The 20065-nt window shown below is 37.0% G+C and overlaps 1 protein-coding gene across 3 annotated transcripts in view; it reads right to left on the bottom strand.

The window, feature by feature from the left end:
- The window catches only part of spock1 (SPARC (osteonectin), cwcv and kazal like domains proteoglycan 1), a 322462-nt gene extending 304005 nt beyond the window's left edge, over positions 1-18457 (bottom strand). For 2 of the 3 annotated variants that reach the window (XM_061899887.1, XM_061899889.1), the window contains exons 1-2: positions 18324-18457; positions 17809-17946 (exon numbers count right to left, since the gene is read on the bottom strand). In XM_061899887.1, the coding sequence (XP_061755871.1) occupies positions 17809-17943 (135 nt within the window). In that variant the 5' untranslated portion in view covers positions 17944-17946; positions 18324-18457. The remainder of the gene's footprint in view (positions 1-17808; positions 17947-18323) is intronic. The other variant, XM_061899888.1, reaches the window with a different exon arrangement.
- Between the last annotated feature and the right edge of the window lie 1608 nt (positions 18458-20065).

The following is a 20065-nucleotide window of genomic DNA, read 5'->3' as shown; positions in this document are numbered from 1 at the left end:
GGAATGCTCATCAAACACTTATTTGGAACATCCCAAAGGTGTGCGGGCTAATTGGGAACAGGTGGGTGCCATGATTGGGTAAAAAAACAGCTTCCCATAAAATGCTCAGTCTTTCACAAGAAAGGATGGGGCGAGGTACACCCCTTTGTCCACAACTGCGTGAGCAAATAGTCAAACAGTTTAAGAACAACGTTTCTCAAAGTGCAATTGCAAGAAATATAGGGATTTCAACATCTACAGTCCATAATATCATCAAAAGGTTCAGAGAATCCGGAGATATCACTCCACGTAAGCGGCATGGCCGGAAACCAACATTGAATGACCGTGACCTTCGATCCCTCAGACAGCACTGTATCAAAAACCAACATTAATGTCTAAAGGATATCACCACATGGGCTCAGGAACACTTCAGAAAACCACTGTCGCTAAATACAGTTTGTCGCTACATCTGTAAGTGCCAGTTAAAGCTCTACTTTGCAAAGCGAAAGCCATTTATCAACAACATCCAGAAACGCCGTAGGCTTAATCTGGGCCCGAGATCATCTAAGATGGACTGATGCACAGTGGAAAAGTGTTCTGTGGTCAGACAAGTCCACATTTCAAAATGTTTTTGGAAATATTCGACATTGTGTCATCCGGACCAAAGGGAAAGCGAACCATCCAGACTGTTATCGACGCAAAGTTGAAAAGCCAGCATCTGTGATGGTATGGGGGTGCATTAGTGCCCAAGGCATGTGTAACTTACACATATGTGAAGGCACCATTAATGCTGAAAGGTACATAAAGGTTTTGGAAAAACATATGATGCAATTTAAGCGCCGTCTTTTTCATGGACGCCCCTGTTTATTTCAGCAAGACAATGCCAAGTCACATTCAGCACGTGTTACAACAGTGTGGCTTCTTAAAAAAGACTGGGGGTACTTTCCTGGCCCGCCTGCAGTCCAGACCTGTCTCCCATGGAAAATGTGTGGCGCATTATGAAGCGTAAAATACGACAGCGAAGACCCCGGACTGTTGAACAACTGAAGCTCTACATAAAACTACAATGGGAAATAATTCCACTTTAAAAGCTTCAACAATTAGTTTCCTGAATTCCCAAACGTTTATTAAAGTGTTGTAAAGAAAAGGTGATGTACACAGTGGTGAACATGCCCTTTCCCAACTACTTTGGCACGTGTTGTAGCCATGAAATTCTAGGTTAATTGCTGTTTGCAAAAAAAAAAATAAAGTTTATGAGTTTGAACATCCAATATGTTGTCTTTGTAGTGCATTCAACTGAATATGGGTTGAAAGGATTTGCAAATTCTGTTTATATTAACATCAAACACAATTTCCCAACTCTTATGGAAACGGGGTTTGTACAACATACACCACCGCATCCCCTTGCCCCCCACCTTAACCCCGCCCACACAACCCTTGTTACATTGTTTAATGCATCACAACAAAATTAGGAATAATAATGTGTTAATTTCACGACTGTATATATCGGTATCGGTTGATATCGGAATCGGTAATTAAGAGTTGGACAATATCAGAATATCGGATATCGTCAAAAAAGCCATTATCGGATATCTCTAATGGTAACACATTTACAAGTGTCTGTGTTAATATTATTACTTTACAATGGCATTATTTTTGTATTGCTCCAGTTTCACTAATTCCTCAGTAAATTCACCAAAACGTTGCCGTGGCGTTGAGTCTGTTTAGCTGATTGGAGAACTTGCTTCCGCAGCTAGATGACTGGGTAACATAAGCTGTGATGCTAGCGCAGTGGTGCGGGTGGTAATACGAGAGAAAGAAGGTGCGAAAAGGTAAAAAAATGAAGGAAGAATTCAATCCCAAGAAACACAGCACGGCTCCATCGTCTGGCGGTGGTTTGGCTTCAAGCGGGAAGATGTCGAACGAGTATGCGGCAAAAGCTTTGCTACAAAAAGTAGCATTACTGCTAATTTGTAGCATCATTTGAAATCTCACTCGCTAGAGAATGAAGAGTGCTTGAAACTCTGCATGTCAACATCTCTGTTTGGTGCCATACCCACAAAATGCTGAAGCAACCATTTCCACATCAACACCGTATAAAAAAAACTAATAAGAATGCATCACTTTATGAGTGGGGAACCTTTTGGATCTCAAATATATTTAGTAGGATTTTATTTAACTTTTCACTGTTATTACTCAAAAATATTAAATAATTAAAATCAATGGTGTCCTGCATTATTGATCTTTGAGGTCTGTAATTGCTAAATAAAGGAACTCTCCTGAAGGAATCAATAAAGTACTATCTATCTATCGAAATACCGCATATTTCTGTTTTACTATAAAAAACGAAGTTGTCTTTGACAGAAAAGGCATAAAATCCTATTTGTTTTACTTTATATCAACCTCAAGTTGATATAGAGATTTACTGTAAGCATTAAATGAGAAATAATAATTTGACTTATTTTGAACATTTCAGTGACTGAGACGCTACGCTCTAAGCTCCCCAGGAGCCCTAAGTATTAAAAAAAAATTTATATAATTTGTTATGGTTTGAAAATGAAAATTATCAAATTGGCCCCCGCATGCTTAAATGTTTCCGTGTGCGGCCCTCTGTGGAAAAAGTTTGGACACCATTGACATACACTATTTGATTTCCTATTATGCAGCTCATTTTTATTTGACAGTTATTGAAATATCTTGGCCCTCCGATGAGGTGGCGACTTGTCCAGGGTGTACCCCGCCTTCCGCCCGATTGTAGCTGAGATAGGCGCCAGCGCCCCCCGAAACCCCGAACGGGAATAAGCGGCAGAAAATGGATGGATGGATGAAATATCTTGTGTGACATCATGCACAAAAGTGCACTTGTTTTAAACTAAAGTAGTGGCGTTCTGTACAAAATGTGCACTTTTATTTAGTGTTGTTTTGATGTCATCTTAGTGACATCATGCACAAAAGTGCACTTTACTTGTTTTAAACTAGTGTAGTGGCGTTCTGTACAAACTGTGCACTTTTATTTAGTGTTGTTTTGATGTCATCTTAGTGACATCATGCACAAAAGTGCACTAATAGCTTGTTTTAAAAATGTCTCTGACAATCCTGCACTTTCTGTTTTGAAATGACATGAATGTGTGTGCCACTGCTTAATAAATACACTTTTAGTTGTGATTCCCCTCTCTGCATGAAAGTTTAAAAGTAGCATATATTAATGCAGTATGAAGAAGAATGTTTCAATGTAGACACATAGAATCATCATACTGCTGTGATTATATGCATCAAGTGTTCGTTCAAAGCTAAGGCAAACTATGGGGATATATATCATGTATCGTGATATGGCCTAAAAATATCGAGATATTAAAAAAAGGCCGTATCGCCCAGCCCTACGATGGACTAGTACTGAACTCCATTTTCACCTGCGCAAACAAAACATGTACCTTCTGAAAAGGCAAAATTGTTATGTGTCAATACAAAGGGTGTATTTTCTCATTCAGCTGTCAAGAAAACAAGAAAATCACAGCGAGCTGCTTCTTCTTCTTCTTTACGCAACGCAGCAGACAACACGCTGCAACTAAGTAAACACATCGGCATCTCCTGCTTGTGGCATCATTAAACACAAATGTCACAGCCTCTCTTTCTTCTTCTTTGCTCCTCTCCTCCCCGATGCTGTCATCTACTTTTCCGCTGACGGTTTGCAGCTTAGTGACTTCCACTTGCACAGGAAGAACATTTTAAACAGGACTACACACGGTGCAAAGCCCAGTTAATGTAAGGTTGGGACTAATTCTGGCTCTCACATCGCGGCTGCACTGCTTGAGGACGACCAGCTCTAATAAGGCCAAAGGTAGCTTACAGTTGGCTGAAACCTCCCGAGGATTCCGCATTTGGCCGTGCGCGCTTCGTGGGGGAGCGGCGAGCGTGATAAGGCCGGTCGTTACTGCGCTGACATCGATGATTGCACAGCTGCCAAGGCTGGAGAGTCTCTCAATTATTATTGCGGTTGGGGAGGGATAAAATAAAAGATACAATTCACGCATTCGCTAACACGACAACGACATCGTTGCACATCGCTTATGAACACAAAAACAGTGTAATTACTGCGTAGCACACAACTATACATGGGGAAAAAGAAGAAGGACCGCGACTTAAAGGAGCCATATATAATAATTCAATGTCAAGTCTTCATTAAATGGCCCTGATATGTCAAAGGGCATGTGTTCCTTTTTGACTGTACTTAAATGTATAATGTATTTATATTATTCACACTTGAATAATGATGTATAATACACTGTATTTATATTATTCACAAGTGAATAATGCTTTATAATAGACTGTATTTATACTATTCACATGTGAATAATGCTGTATGATACACTATTTATATTATTCGCAAGTGAATAATGATGTATAATAGACTGTATTTATATTATTCACAAGTGAATAATGATGTATAATAGACTGCATTTATATTATTCACATGTGAATAATGCTGTATAATATACTCTATTTATATTATTCACATGTGAATAATGCTGTATAATATACTCTATTTATATTATTCACAAGTGAATAATGATGTATAATAGACTGCATTTATATTATTCACATGTGAATAATGATGTATAATAGACTGTATTTATATTATTCACATGTGAATAATGATGTATAATAGACTGTATTTATATTATTCCCATGTGAATAATGCTGTATGATTGACTGTATTTATATTATTCACAAGTGAATAATGGTGTATAATAGACTGTATTTATATTATTCACAAGTGAATAATGATGTTTATAGACTGTATTTATTTTATTCACATGTGAATAATGCTTTATATAGACCGTATTTATTTTATTCACATGTGAATAATGATGTATAATAGACTGTATTTATATTATTCACATGTGAATAATGCTGTATAATAGACTCTATTTATATTATTCCCATGTGAATAATGCTGTATGATTGACTGTATTTATATTATTCACAAGTGAATAATGATGTATAATAGACTGTATTTATATTATTCACATGTGAATAATGATGTATGATCGACTGTATTTATATTATTTACAAGTGAATAATGATGTATAATAGACTGTATTTATATTATTCACATGTGAATAATGATGTATAATAGACTGTATTTATATTATTCACATGTGAATAATGCTGTATAATAGACTCTATTTATATTATTCCCATGTGAATAATGCTGTATGATTGACTGTATTTATATTATTCACAAGTGAATAATGATGTATAATAGACTGTATTTATATTATTCACAAGTGAATAATGATGTATAATAGACTGCATTTATATTATTCACATGTGAATAATGCTGTATAATATACTCTATTTATATTATTCACATGTGAATAATGCTGTATGATTGACTGTATTTATATTATTCACAAGTGAATAATGATGTATAATAGACTGCATTTATATTATTCCCATGTGAATAATGCTGTATGATTGACTGTATTTATATTATTCACAAGTGAATAATGATGTATAATAGACTGTATTTATATTATTCACATGTGAATAATGATGTATGATCGACTGTATTTATATTATTTACAAGTGAATAATGATGTATAATAGACTGTATTTATATTATTCACATGTGAATAATGATGTATAATATACTGTATTTATATTATTCACATGTGAATAATGCTGTATAATAGACTCTATTTATATTATTCCCATGTGAATAATGCTGTATGATTGACTGTATTTATATTATTCACAAGTGAATAATGATGTATAATAGACTGTATTTATATTATTCACAAGTGAATAATGATGTATAATAGACTGCATTTATATTATTCACATGTGAATAATGCTGTATAATATACTCTATTTATATTATTCACATGTGAATAATGCTGTATGATTGACTGTATTTATATTATTCACAAGTGAATAATGATGTATAATAGACTGCATTTATATTATTCACATGTGAATAATGATGTATAATAGACTGTATTTATATTATTCACATGTGAATAATGATGTATAATAGACTGTATTTATATTATTCCCATGTGAATAATGCTGTATGATTGACTGTATTTATATTATTCACAAGTGAATAATGATGTATAATAGACTGTATTTATATTATTCACAAGTGAATAATGATGTTTATAGACTGTATTTATTTTATTCACATGTGAATAATGCTTTATATAGACTGTATTTATTGTATTCACATGTGAATAATGATGTATAATAGACTGTATTTATATTATTCACATGTGAATAATGCTGTATAATAGACTCTATTTATATTATTCCCATGTGAATAATGCTTTATGATTGACTGTATTTATATTATTCACAAGTGAATAATGATGTATAATAGACTGTATTTATATTATTCACATGTGAATAATGATGTATGATCGACTGTATTTATATAATTTACAAGTGAATAATGATGTATAATAGACTGTATTTATATTATTCACATGTGAATAATGCTGTATAATAGACTCTATTTATATTATTCCCATCTGAATAATGCTGTATGATTGACTGTATTTATATTATTCACAAGTGAATAATGATGTATAATAGACTGTATTTATATTATTCACATGTGAATTTATGATGTATGATCGACTGTATTTATATTATTTACAAGTGAATAATGATGTATAATAGACTGTATTTATACTATTCACATGTGAATAATGATGTATAATAGACTGTATTTATATTATTTACAAGTGAATAATGCTGTATAATAGACTGTATTTATATTATTCACAAGTGAATAATGATGTATAATTGACTGTATTTATATTATTCACATGTGAATAATGATGTATAATAGACTGTATTTATATTATTTACAAGTGAATAATGATGTATAATAGACTGTATTTATATTATTCACATGTGAATAATGATGTGTGATAGACTGTATTTATATTATTCACATGTGAATAAAGATGTATAATAAACTGTATTTATTTTATTCACATGTGAATAATGATGCGTAATAGACTGTATTTATGTTATTCACATGTGAATAATGCTGTATAATGGACTGTATTTATATTATTCACAAGTGAATAATGTTTTATAAGACTGTATTTATATTATTCGCAAGTGAATAATGATGTATAACAGACTGTATTTATAAATTTCACATGTGAATAATGCTGTATTATAGATTGTATGTATATTATTCACAAGTGAATAATGATGTAAAATAGAATGTAATTATGTTATTCACATGCGAATAATGCCGTATAACAGACTGTATTTATATTATTCACAAGTGAAAAATGATGTTTACTAGACTGTATCTATATTATTCACATGTGAATAATGCTATATAACAGACTGTATTTATACTATTCACAAGTGAATAATTATGTATAACAGACTGTATTTATATTATTCACAAGTGAATAATGCTGTATAATAGACTGTATTTATATTCACAAGTGAATAATGATGTATAATAGACTGTATTTATATTATTCACAAGTGAATAATGATGTATAATTGACTGTATTTGACATGTAAAAAGTACCTAAGTGTTTATTGTCTATTATACGAGAACTGTAGTGCTGAATTTCCCCCAGGGATCAATAAAGTACTTTCTATTCTATTCTAAATCATGTTCTTTCCCAATACCTATATAACAGTAGTTCAGCCAGGATATGTTCATTTCATAATTAGATGTACAGCCCCGAAATATTGTTATTATTTTGATGCCCCGCCCACCATCATTTGACCAACTAGAACAGGCCTGGGCAATTATTTTGGCTCGGGAGGGCCAAACTTAGAGAAAAAATGTGTATATATGTATGTATGTATGTATGTATGACACAACCTTCTACTATACAGGTGAGATGTGTGATTTATAACCTCACATTCACTTTCGTTAATTCAAAGACATCTTTATTTTTACTTTATAGAGGTTTCCAACCAAAGTTATTCAGAGCTAGTGGTCAAAGGGACAAAGTGTGCAAAGCAATGATGTCATGATCCTTAATTTAAGTCTAGTATTATTCTTGCTAGAATTAAGTCTAGTTTTGTTGCTGGCAGGGTTGCTAAGCTTACTTGGTCATTAATTTTTCCACATGAGAATCGGCGCTAATCACGCCGCGTTAAATACCCGTGTCGCCGCTCACTCTGGGCGGGTTCGTCATTCGCTAAGTGCAACCGTTTATAGCAGGGGTCAGCAACCCAAAACATTGAAGGTTTAAAGTTGAAATTGGACCAAAAACACAAAAGACAAACCTGTCTGGAGCCGCGAGAAATTAAAAGCCTTATATAATGAAGCCTTATAATGAAGGCAACACAGTGACTATATTAGCTGGAATAGCCTACTATCAAAATGACTATTTGACGCAGGTTGAAACATATCTTCGTTGACAGAAATGTCAAAATTTTATATTTAGTCTACACATTTTTACAACATCGGAAAACATTAGTAAATCAGGGTAGTGCTGGGCGATATGGCCTTTTGTTAATATCTCGATATCTTTAGGCCATGTCACGATACACGATATATATCTCGATATTTTGCCTTAGCCTTAAGTTCAGAGAATCTGGAGAAATGACTCCACGTAAGCGGCATGGCCAGAAACCAACATTGAATGACCATGACCTTCGATCTCTCAGACGGCGCTGTATCAAAAACCGACGTCAACCTCTAAAGGATATCACCACATGGGCTCAGAAACACTTCAGAAAACAACTGTCACTAAATGCAGTTCGTCGCTACATCTGTGAGAGCGAGTTAAAGCTCTACTATGCAAAGCGGAAGCCATTGATCAACAACATCCAGAAATGCTGCCGGCTTCTCTGGGCCCGAGATCATCTAAGATGGACTGATGCAAAGTGGAAAAGTGTTCTGTGGTCTGACGAGTCCACATTTCAAATTGTTTTTGGAAATTTTCAACATTGTGTCATCATGACCGAAGGGGAAGCGAACCATCCAGACTGTTATCGACGCAAAGTTCAAAAGCCAGCATCTGTGATGGTATGGGGGTGCATTAGTGGGTAACTTACACATCTGTGAAGGCACCATTAATGCTGAAAGGTACATACAGCATGACAATGCCAAAGCACATTCAGCACGTGTCACAACAGCGTGGCTTCATAAAAACTCATATGGAAACAGGGTTTGTATATCTCCATATTTTGCCTTAGCCTTGAATAAACACTTGATGCATATAATCACAGCAGTATGATGATTCTATGTGTCTACATTAAAACATTCTTCTTCATACTGCATTAATTGCACAACTAAGTCAATTTACCAAAAGTGTGTTTATTAAAGTTATTAAGCAGTGGCGCACACATTCATGTCATTTCAAAACAGAAAGTGCAAGATTGTCAGAGACATTTTAAAACAGGCTATTAGTGCACTTTTTTGCATGATGTCATGAAGATGACATCAAAACAACACTAAATTAAAAGGTGTACTTTTTGTACAGAACGCCACTACAATAGTTTTTGTAGCAACGCTTTTGCCGCATAAATATTCAAAATCTTCCCGCTTGAAGCCAAACCACCGCCAGATGATGAACCCTGTGCTGTTTTTCTTGGGAATTAATGTTTCCTCCATTTGGTACCAGATTCACACCTTCTCTCTCTCTCGTATTAACACCCGCACCGCACAGTCAGCATCACACATAACGTTACCATGTCGCTAACTGTCTGCTCCGCGGGAGCGTGTGACGTTTCACACGTGACGTATGTAAGAAGGTGTGCTTGTTTTATGTCTCTGTGAGAAGGAGAGACAAAAAAAGAGTGGGAAACGCCTGTAGTGTAATGCCAGCAGCTAGAAGCAACTGTGAGAGTGTTTGATTGATTGTTTGAGACTTTTATTAGTAGATTGCACAGTACAGTACATATTCCGTACAATTGACCACTAAATGGTAACACCCCAATAAGATTTTCAACTTGTTTAAGTCGGGGTTCACGTTAATCAATCTATGGTAAATTTATGTATACTCGAATATCACGACAGTCATTTTCTATATCGCACAGAGACAAACCCGCGATATATCGAATATATCGATATATCGCCCAGCCCTAAGTCTGAGGCTTATCAGAAGGGGAGAAAAGTCCTGGAAATGACTGGCTTTTAATGGCCAAAGGTATAGATGGATGTGTGTGGCCAAGTTAAAAGGAAACAGCAGGATGCCTTCTTTTGATAAATTTATTGCAATCTTTGGCAAGCTAGGCAATGTTTCCTGTGGTCTGGAACAACATGGCACACAAACAACTATCTGAAATGCAGCCAATATTACATACAGACAAGGTGTCATGAGACATGTAACTACAAAGAGGATAAAAGTAAGGGATATTAAATCAGCTCAAATATACCGACAAATGAGGCATAACGATGCAATATGTACATACTGTAGAGCTAGCCACTTCTGTGGTCCCCTCCAAGGTTTTTAATTGTCATCCCATTGCGTTGAGTTTTTTCTTGCCCTGATGTGGGATCTGAGCCAATGATGTCAGTGTGGCTAGTGCAGCCCTTTGAGACACTCGTGAGTAAGGGCTATATAAATAAAGTTTGCTTGATTGATTGATTGATTGGCCTAAAAAAATGGAATGGAATTTACAGCTTTTTACCGAATGGGAGACCAAAATGTACTTTAAAATAAAGAAAGAAAGCTATTTGGTAACAGTAGAAAAGAGCATCAGACACTAATACAAATAGACGGAGTAGATATTGAAAGGGTAAAAGAAACCAGATTTTTGGGAGTATTAATAGATGATAAAATTAACTGGAAATCTCATATACAAAACATACAACATAAGGTGGCAAAAACATTTCAATAATGAATAAAACAAAATACGTCCTGGGCCAAAAATCACTTTATATTCTCTACTGCTCGCTAGTGTTACCATATCTGACTTATTGTGCAGAAATATGGGGAAATAACTACAAATGTGCGCTACATTCGTTAACTGTGTTACAAAAAAAGATCAATGGATATAGAGAAAATACAAACTCTTTATTTATTGAGTCAAAAATATTAAAGTTCGCTGATTTGGTAAAAATGCAAACAGCTAAAATGATGTACAAAGTAAATTATAACCCGCCACCAAAGAATGTACAACAATTCTTCTCAACTAAAGAGGAGAAATATAACCTTAGAGGAAAATATCATTTAAAACATTTGTATGCACGTACAACACTTAAAACCTTTAGCATATCAGTGTGTGGAATTAAATTATGGAATGGATTAAGTAAAGAAGTTAAACATTGTACTGATATGATCCACTTTAAGAGGATGTTTAAATTAATAGTGCTTACAAAGTACAAAGAAGAAGAATTATGAGAAACACTTTCAACCTTATTGAAAATAAGATATTCCTCATCTCAGTATGTTAATAATGACTGAATTAATTAATTACATATTACAAAACTGTTGTATTACTCACTCACGGATGTCATTTTACAATCATACTATAAAAAGGTCAGTAAATGAATGTATATATTTGTAAACGCTCTGACGTGGGAAAGGGGAAGGATTAAATAAGCTTTGCTTCTTCCTACTCCTTTTTCGGACATGATGTGATGTGAAATGATATGAAATAGTCCGATGTATTATGTTGTAAGTATGTTCATGTTCGAAATAAACTAAGAAAGAAAGTCGGATTCTCAACATTAACTACGAACAATAAAACACTGAATATTAAGAACCTATGAATGTCACTCCTCCCTATACTTCTCAGACCAGCTCCTCAATAGTTGTGTATCTTTTACAATCAATCAAAACACAACAAAAACGTAAAAAACAGCAAAGTGTAATAAACACCTACAATATGATATATTATCATGTAAAAATCTACTTCCGCACCTTTGTATGACACACGCCTTTCGGGCTGGCTGCTCTGAAAACAAACCCCGCCCACTCTGCTTTGACGTAGATTGCCATAATAACTCCTATGACACCCAAAAGTGCAGATTTTGACCATTGAAATACTCTCTCTAGTTCAAGACCTAGGGTCATTTAAAAACAGCATAATGGTGGAGACAGTTTGGATGTTAAAGGTCTAAAAAAAAAATGATGTAGAACAGGGGTGCCCATTACGTCGATCGCGAGCTACCAGTCGACGGCGGGGGGTGTGTCAGTCGATCTCCAGCCAGGCTTTTAAAAAAAAATAGACCTAAAAATTAGTGATCATCACTCTTCACCAAGACGTCACTTAAATGACATTCACGGTACCGGAGGGTCTTGTGAGATGACGCTGGCTGCTGCAAGATCATTATTATGAAAATATGACCGAGAGGAAGGCGAGAAACACTTTTTATTTCAACAGACTCTCGCGCCGTACCTTCCGTCAAAACTCTAAAGGCCGACTGCACATTTCCTATCTTCACAATAAAAGCCCTGCTTCATGCTGCCTGCGCTAACTAAATACAGAGTCTCGGAAAACTGGCGTGCACAAGCGATCCCTCAGAAAGCTGGCGTGCACATCACTTGTGCACGCCAGCTTTCTGAGACTCTTATTTAGTTAGCGCAGGCAGCATGAAGCAGGGCTTTTATTGTGAAGATAGGAAATGTGCAGTCGGCCTTTAGAGTTTTGACGGACGGGACGGCGCGAAGGTCTGTTGAAATAAAAAGTGTTTCTCGCCTTCCTCTCTGTCATTTTTTCATAATAATGAACTGGCAGCAGCCAGCGTCATCTCACAAGACCCTCGGGTGCCGTGAATGTCAATCAAGCAAGCTACGGAATTTGCCGCCAATGTTTTTCTTGTAAAGTGTATGGAAGCTGGATGAATTAGATGCCAAAAACCAACCACTTTCATGTGGTATTGTACAGAAAGGACAACTTTTTTTCTCCTCCATTTGAAAATGTGGGCGTTATCATCATTACTGTCTGATTCCAATCAATGCAAGTCATCAGAATCAGGTAATACACCAACTTATATTCTTGTCTTCGTGAAAGAAAGACATCTATATGTGTTACACATGCTTGTATTATCATTAAACACATTTAACTTGTTTACAAAAATGTCTCTTTCATAAATAAATAAATATAAATGATATATATAAATGAGGTAGATCCCCTCGAGTTGGTCAATTGAAAAGCAGCTCGCCTGCAGAAAAAGTGTGGGCACCCCTGATGTAGAACATCTGGCGTGGCCGGATTGAAAATCGTAAAGGGCGTATTTTGCCCAGGTCTGAGATAAGCAATACTTCTGAGTTGAAAACAGTACACAACTTGGGTGTAAAGGGGGTATGACAGGTCCAAATGTTGATGAAAGTCACACAAACATGTCATCATGCTGAGTGTCAACATTACAAGGTGGATGCTGCCTGCTGCCAGTACTCACAGAGTGTATGAAGGGCATAGCGACACACACACACACACATACACACACACACACACACACATTCTTGTATTTGTTACATTCTTGAGACCTCCGAAAAATGCCTACCTCTCTAGGACCACCTTTTCTAGATATATAAAGTTTTGTATTTACATTAATAATATACACAAACTATGAAATATAAAAAAAACTTGTAAAAAATGAGTTGGCATTTCACAAGAAAATGGTCACAATTTCACAAGTAAAACTTAGAATTTTGGCAGTGTTATAATAAAAGTTGTCATTTTACTCAACGCGAGCCAAAACTTTACAAGAAAAAACAAAAATGTGTGTAATATTATGTTAAAATATGGAATTTTACTCAATAACAGTCGCGATTTTACAAGAAAAGCTTAAAATCACCATAAATGATTCCCGGGCACGGGACACCTGCTGCCCACTGCTCCCCTCACTTCCCAGGGGGTGAACAAGGGAATGGGTCAAATGCAGAGGACACATTTTCACACACTTGGTGTGTGTGACAATCATTGGTACGCTAACTTAAAAAGTTGGCAATTTTAAGAAAAGAGTCATAATTTTACTAGACAAAAGTCACACCTTTATAAGAAAACTTAAAAATGTTGTCAATATTATAAAAATAATCAGAATTTCACTTGGCAAAATTATGACAAAAGTTATGATTTTACTCAAATGATGTCACTGTTTTACAAGAACAACAAAAAAAGTGGCGATATTGTGATAAAAGTCAGAATTGTATATGACAAATGTCCCCATTTTGCATTAAAAAGTAATATGTATACATAAAAAAGTAATAATTTAAGAGAAAATATTGCAATATTACAGAAGCGGAAAAAATGAGAAATTATTCCAAATTTTATAAGAAAAAAGTCGACACACAGCTTCGAGTTAAAAAAACAATTTGCATTTTTTTGTTGGTAATTATTTTTTAATCTTCATCGTTTACTTCAGGTTATTACAGTATGTCTGTATATACATATTTTTAAAGTTAAATTTGTTATTAATTTTGGAAAAATTACGCATACATCAATTTCCTACACGCACTTGTTATTTCATATGTTACAAAATGCAGCTGCAAGACTTTTGACAAGAACAAGAAAGTTTGATCATATTACGCTTAAACTGTATATACCGGTACCTTTATATATATATATATATATATATATATATACCTATACTGTGTATATATATATATACATATATATATACACACACATACATACATATAATATACCTATACTGTATATAACTTTATTTATATGTATACCTATACTGTATATACCTTTATATACAGTATATGTATACCTATACTGTATATACCTTTATATATATATATATATCTATACTGGCTCACCTGCACTGGCTTCCTGTGCACTTAAGATGTGACTTTAAGGTTTTACTACTTATGTATAAAATACTGAAGGGTCCCCACATCTGCGGTCCACTCTAAGGTTTCTCATTGTAGCCCATTGGGTTGAGTTTTTCCTATCGTAAAGGGCTATGTAAATAAACTTAGATTGATTGATTGATTGATTGATTGATTGATTGATTGATAATGTTGACCAGAGGGGGAGCCCTTTTAAAACAGACACACAGTCAAGGTGAAAAATCCCTCCTTTTTAGGACCACCCTTATTTTGATAGATTTCAATGAGATCTCAATTTTTTATTTTTCTGTCATGTGCTTAAGGCCGATGACCAACGAGTCACGGACCACAGATGGCCCCTGTGCCGCACTTTGGGCAACCCAGCTGCACATTAAATCAACAACAAATCCTGACTTTGGAGCAATGTTCACGGACTCTAGTATTTGGCTCTCTATTAAATGTGATGGTTTTCTGTATTGGGACCATGATTGTGGTCCTAACTTGTTTACCTGTCCTCTTATGGAAGGTGGGAGGGTTCCCTCCAAGGTTTCTCACTGTATCCCATTGGGTTGAGTTTTTCCTTGCCCTGATGTGGAATCTGAGCCGAGGATGTTGTTGTGGCTTGTACAGCCCTTGAGACACTCGTGATTTAGGCCTGTGTGAATAACCTTTGACTGATTGATGATGTTGACCAGAGGGGGAGCACTTTTAAAACTGACACAGTAAATGTGGAAAAACTCCTCCTTTTTGGGACCACCTTCATTTTGATAGATTTCACCACCAGCAGTGCAAATGAGATCTCTATTTTTTGTTTTTTGTAATGTCCAAACGAGTCACGGACCACAGATGGCCCCTGTGCCGCACTTTGTGCAACCCGGCTGCACAGTAAATCAACAAAAAATCCTGACTTTGGAGCAATGTTCACGGACTCTTGTATTTCGCTCTTTATTAGATGCAATGGTTTTCTGTATTGGGACCATGATTATGGTCTTAACTGGTTCACCGGTCCTCATATAGAAGATGGGAGGGTTCCCTCCAAGGTTTCTCACTGTATCCCATTGGGTTGAGTTTTTCCTTGCCCTGATGTGGGATCTGAGCCGAGGATGTCATTGTGGCTTGTACAGCTCTTTGAGACACTCGTGATTTAGGCCTGTATGAATAAACTTTGATTGATTGATGATGTTGACCAGAGGGGGAGCACTTTTAAAACTGACACACAGTAAATGTGGAAAAACTCCTCCTTTTTGGGACCACTTTCATTTTGATAGATTTCACCACCAGCGGTGCAAATGAGATCTCTATTTTTTTGGTTTTTGTAATGTCCAAATGAGTCACGGACCACAGATGGCCCCTGTGCCGCACTTTGTGCAACCCGGCTGCACAATAAATCAACCAAAAATCCTGACTTTGGAGCAATGTTCACGGACTCTAGTATTTCGCTCTTTATTAGATGCGATGGTTTTCTGTATTGGGACCATGATTATGGTCCTAACAGGTTCACCGGTCCTCATATAGAAGATGGGAGGGTTCCCTTCAAGGTTTCTCACTGTATCCCATTGGGTTGAGTTTTTCCTTGCCCTGATGTGGGATCTGAGCCGAGGATGTCGTTGTGGCTTGTACAGCTCTTTGAGACACTAGTGATTTAGGGCTGTATAAATAAACTTTTGATTGATTGATGATGTTGACCAGAGGGGGAGCACTTTTAAAACCGACACGCAGTCAATGTGAAGAACTCCTCCTTTTTGGGACCACCCTCATTTTGATAAATTTCACCACCAGCGGTGCAAATGAGATCTCTATTTTTTTGGTTTTTGTAATCTCCAAATGAGTCACGGACCACAGATGGCCCCTGTGCCGCACTTTGTGCAACCCGGCTGCACAATAAATCAACCAAAAATCCTGACTTTGGAGCAATGTTCACGGACTCTAGTATTTCGCTCTTTATTAGATGCAATGGTTTTCTGTATTGGTATCATGATTATGGTCCTAACTGGTTCACCGGTCCTCATATAGAAGATGGGAGGGTTCCCTCCAAGGTTTCTCACTGTATCCCATTGGGTTGAGTTTTTCCTTGCCCTGATGTGGGATCTGAGCCGAGAATGTCGTTGTGGCTTGTACAGCCCTTTGAGACACTCGTGATTTAGGCCTGTATAAATAAACTTTGATTGATTGATGATGTTGAGCAGAGGGGGAGCACTTTTAAAACTGACACACAGTCAATGTGAAGAACTCCTGCTTTTTGGGACCACCTTCATTTTGATAGATTTCCCCACCAGCGGTGCAAATGAGATCTCTATTTTTGTTTTTTTGTCATTTCCAAACAAGTCACGGACCATAGAAGGCCCCTGTGCCGCACTTTGTGCAACCCGGCTGCACATTAAATCAACAAAAAAATCCTGACTTTGGAGCAATGTTCACGGACTCCAGTATTTGGCTCTCTATTAGAGATGCGATGGTTTTCTGTATTGGTATCATGATTATGGTCCTAACTGGTTCACCGGTCCTCATATAGAAGATGGGAGGGTTCCCTCCAAGTTTTCTCACTATATCCCATACGGTTGAGTTTTTCCTGCCCCTGATGTGGGATCTGAGCCGAGGATGTCGTTGTGGCTTGTACAGCTCTTTGAGACACTAGTGATTTAGGGTTGTATAAATAAACTTTTGATTGATTGATGATGTTGACCAGAGGGGGAGCACTTTTAAAACCGACACACAGTCAATGTGAAGAACTCCTCCTTTTTGGGACCACCCTCATTTTGATAGATTTCACCACCAGCGGTGCAAATGAGATCTCTATTTTTTGTTTTTTGTCATTTCCAAACAAGTCACGGACCGTAGAAGGCCCCTGTGCCGCACTTTGCGCAACCCGGCTGCACATTAAATCAACAAAAAAATCCTGACTTTGGAGCAATGTTCACGGACTCCAGTATTTGGCTCTCTATTAGAGATGCGATGGTTTTCTGTATTGGGATCATGATTTATGTCCTCATATGGAAGGTACTTTGCCTTGTTGGTGTCTCAAGAAGGATATAAATACAAGAACACACACACACACACACACACACACACTATAATTACATTTAGTTTCTCCCAACAAACTCACATCTCTGTATCTGTTCCAGGATCTGTCCTTGGCGTACTGGGCCACGGTGCTCAGCCGTTTGTTGGTGCTGGCACCGGACACTGCGGGCTGTGCGCTCAGCATCAGAGCCGCGACAAGGAGCAGGAAGATAAACATCTTCTGAGAGAAGACAAGAAGAAAAAAAGACACAATAAGGCGGACTGAGCAGCTGAGGATGGGATGAGGACGGTGCGTTCAAGTCCAGTAGGTAACGAGACTTTCGTAAGTCACATGGTGGCGTGTATCGACCCAATTAACACAATGGGACATCAAAGCGGACGCAGCAAGTCATGTTTATGTCGCCATACCCTCCACCTCTTGTCTAATCCGATTACAAAACAGATAGCAGAGCGCCATAGAAACAATTAGCACGTCTAGTTGAAATCACAATTAAGCCAAAGGCGGTGGTAATAATTACAATTCCATTGAACGCGTCTCGTGTCAAACTATATTTGTTTGTATTTCTCCCACAAAGCTGCCGACGAGGCTTTGCCTACCTGCGTTTGCTCGTCCGGATCCAAAGCACGGGCAGAAATAAGTCCAAGTTCCGTGAAACGCCGAACCAACGAGCACCTCGGGGGATATATGAGTGACTGGAGGGTGGAGGAGCGGGAAGGCGAGTGGACCTAAGGTAGCTTTCTCCTCCTCTTTGTCAGCTGACTCCGCCCCCCTCCCTCTCTCTCTCACACTCTCCCTCTCTCTCTCTCTCTCTCAAGCAGTATTAAAGGCCTACTGAAAGCCACTACTTGTGACCACGCAGTCTGATAGTTTATACATCAATGATGAAATATTAACATTGCAACACATGCAGTTTACTAAATTGCAATTTTAAATTTCGCGCAAATTATCGTGTTGAAAACTTTTGCGGTAAAATAACGTGTATGATGACGCATGTCCATACTTGCCAACCCTCCCGGATTTTCCGAGAGACCTCCGAAATTCAGCGCCTCTCCTGAAAACCTCCCGGGACAAATTTTCCCCCGAAAATCTCCCGAAATTCAGGCGGAGCTGGAGGCCACGCCCCCTCCAGCTCCACGAGCACCTGACTCAGCAATGTTGTCACCCTCTTAAACAGGACAATACTGCCATCTACTGTACATAGAATAGAATATAATGTAAATATATTCTACATATATTCTACATTTAAGTGCAGTCAAGGAACATGCATTAGGGAGTCTGTTCTGAAGCCCACATTAAAGAGACGTAACTTCATCACGTTGCCTGGTTATTGACTCCAACGCAATGTATTACACCGTCTACGAGCAAAATGAAGAAATGAGGTGAAGTGAATTATATTTATATAGCGCTTTTTCTCTAGTGACTCAAAGCGCTTTACATAGTGAAACCCAATATCTAATTTTTACATTTAAACCAGTGTGGGTGGCACTGGGAGCAGGTGGGTAAAGTGTCTTGCCCGAGGACACAACGGCAGTGACTAGGATGGCGGAAGCGGGAATTGAACCTGCAACCCTCAAGTTGCTGGCACGGCCGCTCTACCGACCGAGCTATGCGAGTTCCAGAACGATTGGAAACAAGAATTTCAGTTTATCCAGGAGAGTTCGAAGGGGAAGGGGTATGTTGCCTGTAAATTTAGTAGAACAGACTTCTCCATTGAACACGGCGGCCGAACGGATATACTCAGTCATGAACGGTCAGCGAAGCACAAAGCGTCCGCAGCGCAGCATCGTTCACAACCCAGTATTATGGGCCATCTCGCAAAATGGAGACCCGATGGTGTAACTTATGCTGAGGCAAAGATGGCTATGCTGATAGCTGGAAGCAACATCCCGTTCTCATTTGCGGATGTCTACAACAAATCCGTGAAGGATATGTTCCCGGATTCAGAGATCGCTCGCCAATACGCAAATGGCAGAACAAAGGTTACTCAAATAGTGAAAGGTAAGTGTTGTTTTGTTTTTTTTAGTAACCAGCAAGCACAGTACAATTAGTAGAACAACTGTGTTTTTATTCCTGTGTATTTGATAGGTGCCGTCGGAAATTCAACTATTTCTTTTATTTATGTATATAACAAAATGAACATCTATAGCTAAAATTTACTGAAAGTCAAGTATTTCATACATATATGTATATATATATATATATATATATATATATATATATATATATATATATGTATGAAATACTTGACTTTCAGTAAATATATATATATATATATATATATATATATATATATATATATATATATATATATACGAAATATATATGAAATACTCGAGTT

This window comes from Nerophis ophidion, linkage group LG05 (genome assembly GCF_033978795.1).
Source record: "Nerophis ophidion isolate RoL-2023_Sa linkage group LG05, RoL_Noph_v1.0, whole genome shotgun sequence".
NCBI lineage: Eukaryota > Metazoa > Chordata > Actinopteri > Syngnathiformes > Syngnathidae > Nerophis > Nerophis ophidion.
The sequence above is the reverse complement of the archived record's forward strand: the minus strand, read 5'-3'. Positions and strand labels throughout refer to the sequence as shown.